Source organism: Danio rerio, chromosome 24 (genome assembly GCF_052040795.2).
Source record: "Danio rerio strain M-AB ecotype USA chromosome 24, GRCz13ab, whole genome shotgun sequence".
NCBI lineage: Eukaryota > Metazoa > Chordata > Actinopteri > Cypriniformes > Danionidae > Danio > Danio rerio.
Genome location: NC_141044.1, coordinates 30,207,250 through 30,219,501, shown reverse-complemented (window position 1 = coordinate 30,219,501; position 12,252 = coordinate 30,207,250). Strand labels below are relative to the sequence as shown.

At 34.7% G+C, this 12,252-nt stretch overlaps 2 protein-coding genes across 3 annotated transcripts in view; one reads left to right on the top strand and one right to left on the bottom strand.

Annotated features, from left to right (window-relative positions):
* Window positions 1–286: 286 nt before the first annotated feature.
* nceh1b.2 (neutral cholesterol ester hydrolase 1b, tandem duplicate 2) lies at window positions 287–5,790 on the bottom strand. 2 transcript variants are annotated; one of them, XM_087309731.1, is made up of 6 exons: window positions 5,566–5,790; window positions 4,264–4,495; window positions 4,110–4,179; window positions 3,846–4,017; window positions 1,934–2,552; window positions 287–1,265 (listed from the first exon to the last, which is right to left on the bottom strand). In XM_087309731.1, the coding sequence occupies exons 1-5, from the start codon at window positions 5,704–5,706 to the stop codon at window positions 1,938–1,940; spliced, it is 1,230 nt and encodes a 409-aa protein (XP_087165857.1). In that variant the 5' UTR covers window positions 5,707–5,790; the 3' UTR covers window positions 287–1,265; window positions 1,934–1,937. The 2 variants fall into 2 exon arrangements, with proteins under 2 accessions (XP_087165857.1, XP_087165856.1); XM_087309730.1 differs by having other exon boundaries at window positions 287–2,552.
* A 1,995-nt stretch (window positions 5,791–7,785) lies between these two features.
* The window catches only part of fndc3bb (fibronectin type III domain containing 3Bb), a 136,550-nt gene continuing 132,083 nt past the window's right edge, over window positions 7,786–12,252 (top strand). The window contains exon 1 of the mRNA XM_087309644.1: window positions 7,786–7,926. The gene's annotated coding sequence lies outside the window, so the exon portion shown is untranslated. The remainder of the gene's footprint in view (window positions 7,927–12,252) is intronic.

The following is a 12,252-nucleotide window of genomic DNA, read 5'->3' as shown; positions in this document are numbered from 1 at the left end:
TGTCCTCCCCTCACCATCTGCTCACAGAACATCTGAAAAACAAAAACTTCTGAAAACTTTTTAAATGGGCTCAGAAATTGTTATGCTAAGGTCTATTAGTTTATTGCTGCATCATTTACATGGATTGAGTCCATTAAACTATATTTTGTTCAGATTTCATTTCATGTTGGGACATTTTTAATCCCAGGAAGAAAAAAGTTTGATTATGCAACAATAAAACTGTTATGTAATTATTATTTTTTTAATATCAGCCTTTTTTCATGCTGTTTTTTCATCTCATGAATAGTTGATGCATGGATGGCTTTAAATTGATCAAAAGATATCAGCCAATATACACTCACCGGCCACTTTATTAGGTACACTTAACTAGTAGTACCAGGTTGGGCCCCCTTTTGCCTTCCGAGCTGCATTAATCCTTCGTGGCGTCGATTCAACAAGAAACTGAAAATATTCCTCAGAGGTTTTGGTCCAGACTGACATGATAGCATCACACAGTTGCAGCAGATTTGTCGGCTGCACATCCATGAGGCGAATCTTCTGTTCCATTACATCCCAAAGGTGCTCTATTGGATTGAGATCTGGTGACTGTAGAGGCTATTTGAGTAGAGTGAGTTCAAAGTGATGTTTAAGAAACCAGTCTGAGACCACACCATTACACCACTACCACCAAGGTTCAACGTGTTCAGAGATGCTCTTCTGCATACCTCGCTTGTAACAAGTGGTTATTTGAGTTACTGTTGCCTTTCTATCAGCTGGAACCAGTCTGGGCATTCTCCTTTGACCTTTGGCATCAACAACACATTTGCCCCCACAGAACTGCTGCTCACTGGATATTTTCTCTTTTTCAAGCCATTCTCTGTAAATCCTAGAGATTTTTGTGGACAGATGTACCTAATAAAGTGACCGGTGAGTATATATTGGTCGCTGATACATCAGTGGAGTCCATTTAAATATTTATTTGTAAAAAAAAAAAAAATTGTAGATATAAACTTTTATGTAGATTTTAACTTGCATGGGTGGCACGGTGGCTCAGTGGTTAGCACTTTCACCTCACAGCAAGAAGGTTTTTGGTGGCTTTGCGCCCTGTTTTTGGCATGGGTTTCTTCCAAAAACAAAATTTGCTTTAGTGTATGAATGTGTGTGAAAGAGAGTGTATGGGTGTTTCCCTGTACTGGGTTGCAGCTGGAAGGGTATCCGTTGTTTAAAACACATGCTGGGATAGTTGGTGGTTCATTCCGCTGTGGCGACCCCAGATAAATAAGGCACTAAATTGAAGAAAAATACATTTGCATGTTTTACTCCTCGCAATAGAAAGTGTAAAAGCTTTCTCGCAATTCAAGCTTTTTTGAAATTCAAAATTTTTCTTTCAAATTATATTAGTTCTCATCATTTCAGGTTTATAGTCTTGCAATTCTGACTTTATTTAATGAAAAATCGAGTTCATATAAAGTAAAAACATAATCTGCTCATAATATAAGCTGTTCATAGATTTTGAGATAAAGCTGTGATATAATCTTGCACATTAAAAAGGGATTTAAATTTAATCGCTCACTTTAATACTTTTATAAATGTATATTATTTTGACATATTTTATCATCATTAGCAGCAGGATTACTAATCATCTGAATAATTTCAACAATACTACAGATATCCAAATAGGAATTCTCTAAGAATAGAGACGAGGATTCACTTTCCTGGAAATGCAAGAAGCCTCTTTGTATAATCTGGATCATCTTGCATTATTCATATAACACAAAGTAGCTTAACTCCACCACTCCTAAAACAATACAACCATTGTCCTGAAAGCAGTGTTTCAGCAGCTTTGGCACTGATTGATGCACGTTTCCCCCCATTCATAATCTATGGCATTGGCATGCAGCGATGCATTTTAATTCTAAAAATCCAATTGTTAAATTGTAAAACCAAAACATACTTCATTAGAGGTTCTCCTCCATCCACCTGATATAGTTCCTAAAGCTTTTAAAGCCCACGGAAAAGCGAAAGGGTCCGAAAGCGAAACTGAGGCAGCCGTGAAAGCCGTCTTCATAGTGGTCGAGGGTGACTGGAACCCCGGCTTGCTGCAGTCGTGTGGCGTACATCAGCCCATCATCTCTCAGCACGTCATGTTCGCAGGTCATAATATAAGCAGGAGGAACGGCCTTCAGCACTTCACTTTCGGCCAGTAAAGGAGCCGCTCTCACATCCAGCAGGCCTGGCAGCATCTCCAGGAGCTTCGGGTCCCCGTCGAGAGGAAACACAGGTTTATAGCTCTTCTGAAAGGCCACCGGAAGAAGCCGTGTCCAGTCGATCTTAGCCCTGGCTGCTTCTGTCTCCTGGCTCTGAACTGTGTGGTTGTTTGCCAGTAAAGACATAACAAGTCTTGGATCCCCGTTTAGATACTCCAGCCAAAAGCGGGCCATGAGAGGACGGTGCAGGATGGGAATGTTGCCGTTCTGCTGGTATGACGGGGTGTTGAAGTCTAGAGCCTGAAGCACAGGGTACAGAAGAGCTTGGACTTTGAACTTAATAGAAGCACTGTGGTCCAAAGCCATCTGTGAGAAAATAGACAAAAGACTAGATTATTAATTCCCCTTTTTGCCAATAATGAAAGCATCCCTGCAACTTGAAAAAATAAATGTTAGGCGGTTACTTGGAGTTAAAAAAGTGTCAACATTTCTTACGTTGAGGTTAACAGTTGAAGACTAAATGATCCGTCTGTTTTTCCCAGATCATGACGTATATTCACTTGAGTTTCTGTAAAATGTAGGCCGGTGCATGATTTCATCCTTTGGGAACTGATATGTTTGTTAAAGATGGGTGTTGCTAACAAAACAAGGAAGATTTGAATGCCAGTTTGCACTCAGTTTGGGTGGATTACTGTCTGTCGGGATCACCCTCAGAATGTTTTCAGATGGCCAATGATGATGAAATGTTACATTCATATCATATTTGCATGAACCACTTCCTTTTGTGCATTTCCAGGGGGGAGGCAAGGTTATGGAATTTAATTTAAGATTATGAGAATTATTTATTTATTTATTTTACAAAATAATATGTGTTCATATTCGTACATCATTTACAAGAAGAAGTACTATATACAGTTGGGTATTGAACACATCACCATTTTTTTCAGAAAACATTTCTAAAGGTGGCATTGACAAGAAATTTTCACTGGATGATGGAAACAACCAAATAAAGACATATATAAAAAGAAAACAAATTAAATTAGTTAACATTAAGTTACGCGTTAAAAAATGAAATAGCATGGGAAAGAAGTATTGAACACATGAAGAAAGGGAGGTGAAAAGGCAGCGAAAGCCCAGACAGCAGTTGAAATCTCTCAGTAGTTTTTTTAGCAACCCTCTGCCCCTCCTCATTGTAAATGAATATTAGCTGCTTCAGTCCAACATCTACATTAGCAGGATGATGAAGATGAAATTAGAGTGGACATTTCAGCCAAACAATGATCCCAAACAAAGCCAAGGAAACTTTAAAGTGCTTTCTGAGGATAAAAATTAAGCTGTAGAATGGCCTAGCCAATCACCTGACCTGAATCCAATAGAAAATACAGAATAAACATCAGTTTGGATAGACAAAACCCACAGGACCATCAAGATTTTTACACAGTTGAAGTCTGTGAAAAAATGCAGGCATATTTAGGCTGCCATCTTTTTGCCGTTGTATTTCTTTGGTTGTTATCAAATGCTTATTTTACATCTTGTAAAAAGAGGCATCATTAATAATACAAGACGTTACAACTCCATTTATTTCTAAGAACTACTGTAAGCATTAGATTTCATTCATCAAATATGTTCCAGGTTGTGACATTTTTTTTAAAGATTTACCTGTTGCGCCACAGCGGCAGCTAGATTGGCTCCGGCGCTGTCACCTGACACAGCCACTCGTTTTGGGTCTATAAAATACCGCCTCAAAACCTCAGCCGTCAATATGTGTTTTGAGGCCTGAACGGCTTCATTGTACTGATCTGGGAAACGTGCCTCCGGCGTCAGCCTGTACCTGAACACACAAATTACACAAATGACGACTCATAATGAATGCAATTAAGTCTATTAAGTAAAATAATACATTAGTCAACATACTGTACTTACTCAATTGATATTACAACAGCATCCAGCTGTTCAGCCATAGACCAGCACTGAAGGTAATAAGTCTGCATCTCTTGGGAATGATAAAAAAGGAAATATATTGCAAAAAAATCCAGTATATTCAAACTAAACATTGTTTATATGAATATTTACATACTTCCACTGCCTAATGTCCATCCGCCTCCATGAAAATAGATGATTCCTCTTTTTAAATATGGCTCCTGGTCTGCTTGTGTGGATTCAAACACTTGCGCCTGAACTCCTTCAAAATATGTTTCTGTGACCCGGATGGTTTGGCTGGACTGTGGAGCCTTTATTTCATCCCATGACGCAGCGTACTTTGCAACATCGAAAGGTTGACTCAGGCCAAGATTGTGAGCGAAAAAGCTCTATGAGAAATAATAATTAAAGAGGGATTGATAAACACACTTTAAGAGTCAGCAAATCCCTTTAAGATTGTGAAAATTCCCTTAGTTCTGAAGGGTCATCATGGGGAAGGGTTAAATGAGATCATGACAGTTTGAATTAGTAATGTTTTTAGCATTACATAATCAAATAATGTATATTTTAACTTTATTTAAGTTGTCAGCAATTCAAAAAAGTTGTCAATATTTAAAATGTAAACTTTTTGAGCCAAATATTACATTTGGTAAATGGCGTAACAAGGTAATGTGGTATAATATGGTAAAAAGACAAATAAAAAAATGTTATTTTCTTATTTTTAAACAAATATGTTAAATTTAATTTACATTTTTTATTGTTGCATTTTAGATGTAATCTCTGATTTAAAATGTTTAGTTTCTTATAGTAAAATTAAATATGGTGAGAAGACAAATAGTACACTTTTATTTAAAAATCATTGTTAAGATTGCATTTTATTAGATATTTTTAAATTTATAATAATTTATATATATAACAAATAATATATTTTTCCTTTTTTTTAATTTAAATGATAATTCAATTATTTAAAATAAAAAATATGGTAAATAATTGTTTTTTTTTTTTACTAAATTTGAGTGTTTTTATTTGTTACCAAAGATATTGTCATAAAATATATTTATAATATTTCATTAGTTCATTTTTAAACATAAAATGTTGGATAATTTTGTAAGGTCTCATAAGAGGTCAACAATTCAAATTAAACTTGAATCACAGAAAATCTACCATTTTCAAGAAACATAATAATAATAATAATATATATATATATATAAATATAAATATATATAATATAAATATATATATATATATATATATATATATATATAATTTGTCTATGAACAAAAAAGTATTAAGATTGAATTTCTATGACACAAAATGTACAACAAATCATTATTTATGTAAGAGTATAATATCTATTTTATCACAGCTATACCCCTCTTTTATTTAAATAATATATCCACATTGACTTGAAGTATGTCTTAATGTAAAATGTATATAACATATATAAGGAAAGTCTTACCACATGCATTACACCACGCAATATTGCATCCATAAACATGAGTTTCCATGGCTCTGATATAGTGCTGGGAAGAGGCAGATAAATATAATAAGCAGCTGCTATGGATAGTAAAATCGCCACGATCAGAATGGACCGCATCATAGTGATGGTTTAGAAACTCATAGAATTACACCGGTCTCAGAGTTGACATAGTGACTGACTGGATGATGTTGTAATACCTCATCTGAACCCTGGAGCAGTGGTTTTGAAATCACAGCGAAATTTACATTAAAAGTCCTCCAGTGTGAGAACACCGAAGCTTCGTTTTTTAAACGCACTTGATATTATTTGTTGATTTTGAATCAATTTAATATTTATTATTTAGAATTTTAAGTAAATGACATCTAAAATGGATTTTATGTTTTCGGTTTTGTTTTCTGCAGTTAGACTGACTTTTATTTTGAAATGTTCTGTCATGTAACATTTGTTTACAGTTGTTTACATACGTCACTTTGGAATGTACTGTATATCAGACATCTGTTAGTTCCACTATGAAATCAGCAGGATTTATAGTATTTTACTGCGTTTATCACAACCGCTATTACTACTATTATAATTGCAGTTATAAAGATGTGTGTAATATTAGTCGTCGTGCTGATGCTCCTTCTGAAGTGGTTGTTAATATCCTGGTTTGATAAAGCACTCTTACATTGTTTGATCCCTTTATATGTATTTTAAATATGAGCTGCAATTGCTGCAAATTACCACAAAGTGGCGCTGTTAGCCTAGCTTTATGAAATTGCCACCCTTTAGCAACAGATTCTACTTCTGTATAAAACTTTTTTAAAGTAATTAATTAAACAGCATTTAAGCAAAACCAAAAGATTTAAGAATCATTTTTGCTCACAAATTAGGCAAGTCTTTCAAAACCTTTTTCAATTAGGCTATGATTAATTTGCAATGCCATTCACATGTATAATACAATATTAATAGATTTGCATTTAGTCATGGGACATAATGGAAGTGTGAAATCTTCTTGTGCATCCTGTTTAAGGATGTGGAACACAAAAAAGGAACTTAATATGTTTGTGGGGGGGAGCACATGATTTTAGACCAGTAATGAATTTTTGCATGGGTTGCATGCTTGTAATTTGATAGACAGATGGATAGATAGATGGATGGATGGATGGATAATAGATAGATAGATAGATAGATAGATAGATAGATAGATAGATAGATAGATGATAGATAGATAGATAGATAGATAGATAGATAGATAGATAGATAGATAGATAGATAGATAGATGATAGATAGATAGATAGATAGATAGATAGATAGATAGATAGATAGATAGATAGATAGATAAATGGATGTATGGATGGATAGATAGATAGATAGATAGATAGATAGATAGATGGATAGATGGATAGATAGATAGATAGATAGATAGATAGATAGATAGATAGATAGATAGATAGATAGATAGATAGATAGATAGATAGATAGATAGATATATGGATGGATGGATGGATGGATAGATAGATAGATAGATAGATAGATAGATAGATAGATAGATAGATAGATAGATAGATACATAGATGGATAGATGGATAGATAGATAGATAGATAGATAGATAGATAGATAGATAGATAGATAGATAGATAGATAGATAGATAGATAGATAGATAGATAGATAGATAGATAGATAAATGGATGTATGGATGGATAGATAGATAGATAGATAGATAGATAGATAGATAGATAGATAGATAGATAGATAGATAGATAGATAGATAGATGGATGGATGGATGGATGGATGGATGGATGGATGGATGGATGGATGGATGGATGGATGGATGGATAGATAGATAGATAGATAGATAGATAGATAGATAGATAGATAGATAGATAGATAGATAGATAGATAGATAGATAGATAGATAACCTTGATGATCTATCTAGCATATGTTTTACGCAGCGGATGCACTACCAGCTGCAACCCAGTACAAAATACTATATTTACCATTAACTACTTCAGTATTTTTTCATATGTGTAGTTATATAGTTAAGATAAAAGTTGTTAAATCATGGGCCTATATTTTTTTTTATTGAATCTACAAAAATAAAATAAAAAGTGTAGAAATATTCTTGTCGAGTTGTCTATCCCAACAAGAGTGAGTGGTCTGTGTAGGAAAGCTCCGGGAGTGTATTAGGTGTTTTACGGTAAGCTTCTACACCCCCATGTGCGCTTCCACATAATTGACATGGCGGAATTCCACACTGCTCCTCTCTGGTCCACCGTGGATTTCGCAGCAACGGAATGACACGCTTTCTATTTCGGGACTAAAGTGTTACCACGCAAGATTTACTAAATCTGAGGTAAGTTGGCGTGTTTTCTTTAAATGTATTAAGACTTTAAGGTATTTTTACAAAGCGCTTAGAGAAACTGTTTCTCAAAGTTTCAAGTTGCAGAAAAGTCTCGAGCCGGTTGAGCCTCTGATGGGAAAGGGAAGTCCTGAACCCAATGGAAACGAAACGAAACCTATACGAAACTTTGAGTTTTAAACCTTAAAATTGTATCTTGAGCTGACTGCTTCATATTTACATGTGTTTTCTATGACAGATGTACTTTTAACAAGCACTGCTGCAGTTGCAAATATGTAGCATCTTGTGTTCTTTTGCAAGGAAACAACATTTGATGTATAGGCAAGCTACATCATGTGTTCTTTTGCTAGGTGATAAAACCATTTGTAATCAGAAACAAATACATTTTTATTAAAAAGTAGCCTATTTTTAATAAGAGTTAATAGAGAGGGCTTTTGCTGCATCTTTCCTGGAAACTTCTGGAATTCGATAGCCTATTCATTACGAAACTTTTTTTTTTGTAACAGGGTCTGTTTGTATAATATAATCACTCTGCGTTCAAATTCATGTAATTGTGAAACATTTTATACGAGGCTCAGACGTTTTGTTAAGATGCCAAAGACTGATGGAAAGTGACACGTCAATTCCAAGAAGTTGTTTGCTTTTAAAGCGTCACGCGAATAATTTAATTTCGCAATGTCTGCGCTGTTACATCACTGCAAAAGGTGTGACGTTGTTTATTGTACAAATAAAATTCAGTTCCGTTTACATTGTTACTGTAATCATCATCATCATCAAAGCTGTTTGCATACCATTCTTAAGCGAGAAACTATGCCAACTTGCATTGTGGATAAGCGTTCTTGGAGTTTAATCCTTTCTATAATTCATTCAACTGCTTTGAATGAACAGTTTTATATGGGTAGTTTTACACAATAATAACTTTGCTGTTTATAAGCTCGCTTTCAGGCCATTTTATAAAACTTATTTTCATTTCTACAACATATTTTTTAGTTAAAACTATGCTTATTCATTAAATACTAGTTAGGGATGCACAATATGGATTTTTTTGGCTGATATCGGTAACCGATAACTAGGGCCGCACAGAATCGGCATGTGTACATTTATGTTTATTTAGTTTTTGAATATATTTTTTAGTTACGAAACTCCCAAAATCATTCTGCATAATTCCACAGATTAATTACAAAATTCTGCACAGAAATAGCAAAAAATATCAGCAGATTCTCTCTGGCCCTACCGATAACCCTTAAGATTTGGAGTCCGATAACGGATATATTAACCGATAAATATAAATATTACAAAATGTTATATTTTTATGCAGTAAACAACTGATTTTATTTAAAAACTGATCTCATGAACTAAATAGCCTACTTGAAGCAAAAAAAGCAATAATTTCAAAATTGCAAGGTGATTAGATGTATATTAATGATATCACATACATCAGCATACCGAAAATAAATCAAATCGTTTTCTTCGCATATCAAATTAACATGCAACTTGATTGTTGTATAAAAATAATAGGTTAAATAACAAAATTGGATTTAATTAACATAACTTGATGATAAAATTTTTTTTAAATAAAATGAAAATGAAAGAACTAAGAACTGAAACCAGCTCAAATGTTCTTGAATAAAACATGTTACAGTAATGTACATGTATACAAATACGTAGGCCCAATCCCAATTCTACCCCTTAGCCCTTCTCCTTACCCAATCCCAATTATCTTTAGCTTGAAGGAGGGATGCTAAGGGGAAGAGCTAGATACAACTTCAAACAGAGATTTTTCAGGACCACACTCGAAACCATAGGGTAGGACAATTTCCCAGAGTACAACATCTACAACAGTAGAATGGCTGCACACGCAAGTAGGGGATGCACAAATGAATGTTTTTGTCATTATTATAAGTTTTTACAACAAACAAGCATGTGTTTTAATATATTCATAACCGTGTTTTATCATCGTGATTTAGAAGAAAAAAAAACGCTAAAATAAAAGCCAGCTAAATTTCGCTATCTATAATCTCTAATAATAACTTCTGTATTGTAGTCTCACAACATTCTGCCACTCAATGACACCCGAATACCCTGTCAGAAAAGTCTAGTGGCTGGGAATGAGCTTTTTACAGTGTCTGCTATAATGTTAATGATGTTTCATAGTACGATCGTCTGATCTCATATGCAGCAAAAGATTGTGATGTCAAGGGATGACGTGTGCTGGTGTTGTAGTGGTGTACCATTTCTTAGGGGTAAATTTTGGAGCCCTTCCCCTTCACATTCTGTTTCAATGGCCAAGGGGAGGGGGTAGGGGTACAAAAATAGAATTGGGATTAGACCATAATGTCAGAAAAAGTGAAGCTGCTAGTTAATCAGACAACGCTTTTATGTTCGCTTTGCTGTCTATTGCAGGAAAAATAATCGATGAAAGGTTTATGAGTGTGTTATAATGCACTGGACAAGTCTAAACCCACGTTCGACCCATACATGCACCAGTTTTATACAATTATGTAGTCTATCGGCTTAAAGATATCAGACTAATTTTAATATCAGACCAATAACGATAACATTAAAAATATCATTTATCGGCCGATATCGATATGGCCACCGATATATCGTGCATCCCTAACACTATTCAATTTTCGAGTCCGAAAAAATAAGCCCATCACAGTCAAAGCTAAATTTGATCTAATACATTGAAGCTTTATGAAGGGAAATGATCTGTGATCAGTAAACTGCGTCTTGGAAAATTCTTGAATTTGATACCTATTCATTACAAAACCAGCTCAATATTGTGGTATTGTCTTTTTTTTTCTTTCATAGTCAAAAAGCCATTAGCATCTCATGAATCCCCAATGATGGTTTCAGCTAAAAAGTAAAAGTCTTGTTCTACTGAAGGAAACAAATTACATCTTGGATGGTCTGTGAGTAAAATAACAGTAAATGGATTTTTTTAATCACTTTTTATTGAACCGGATCAAAGCAAGAACTTCCTATCAAGTAAACGGCTTTATTGATTAGAAGGGGAGTGTTGAAATGCTGCAGTATTGTTGACACATTATTATACCCTGTTTCCTTTGAGAATGACAGTTTCAATGTAAACAGTTGTGCAATAAAATGATAGACTGTTCAAATGTATTCATGAAAACCCAATGCATTCAACTGGGTCTTTGGATCATTCCCGTGAACTGGATCCTTTAGCCAGAGGAAACCCGATCCCAAATACATGACGTAATTTAACATTCCAGAGTGAATCTTGAGGTGCAGAAAGCAGCCTTGTAGACGTTAGAGACTCCGGTTCTGGCATCAAGCTTGATTTCTCCCCATAACCTGTTACTACAGTATTTATATTGAGTTTATAAGGTCAGAAAGTGAAAACTTGTTCTGTAATGTAAAGGAATAAAACTTTTATAGCGGTGCAAACTTCAGCCCAGTTTGAGATGGGTTGTCAAACATTGGGTTATATGCACTAAAGTTTTATTGTAAGTGACGCTTTTAAATCATGTCTTGTAAAGGAAATGCGCATTTTTGTGGTGGTAACGTGACCACAGGGTGAGCACTGATTTGTCTGCATCTTGCACCCCCCATTAAAACTCACAGGCGTACCCTGACCCCTCCCAACCCTACAGCCCTTTGGCCCCAAACTCAAACGCTGAAAGAATGCAGTGCTTGTGGGTATTTTCTGGAGTCCCATCCCATTCTTTGGCTCAATCTCCAGCCTGATGATAAAGCCAGGCTATATTTAGTGCTTTTTTACAACCTCCTGAAAGAGAGAGCTCACTCAGAAATTGTCATAATTTGACTTGCTCTCCAATTGTTCATAATTTTATATTTTTTATAACTATATTTATGTGTTCTTTCTTCTGTTGAACATGGTAGAAGATAGAAACTAGTAGCCATTGACTTCCATAGTGTTTTTTTTACTATTATTGATCTCAATGGCTATTTGTTTTCAATATTTTTCTAAATATATTTAGTGTTCAACACTCAAAATATTATTTTTGCTGCATGTTCAAACTACTTATTTAAAATGAGCTGAATCAACACAACTCTTGAGTTTTTTTGGGGGGTACAACTTGATTGTTTTATGTTTTTTTAGGGTTGTGCGGTTAATCGAAATCAAATCGCAATTTGAAACATTGCAGTTAGTAATCTCAAGAGGCTGCAATATAAAAAATATATGCAGACAAGAATGCCCGATAACATTTGAGATGAATTGCTTCAAAACCAGTCCGCTATGCTTCAGAAAATAAACATGCTAGACATTCTGCGATGTTGTCATGAGGCATCGCAGGAATGGTATCGGCTGTCATGAACTATGCCACTTTA

Coding starts and splice junctions, on each gene's coding strand:
- nceh1b.2 (XM_087309730.1), bottom strand. CDS start 5,706: ATGATGCGGTCCATTCTGATCGTGGCGATTTTACTATCCATAGCAGCT. Junction 4,180..4,263: donor ATGGACATTAGGCAGTGGAA/GTATGTAAATAT, acceptor ATCATTCCCAAG/AGATGCAGACTTATTACCTT. Junction 4,018..4,109: donor GCTGTTGTAATATCAATTGA/GTAAGTACAGTA, acceptor TTGTGTGTTCAG/GTACAGGCTGACGCCGGAGG.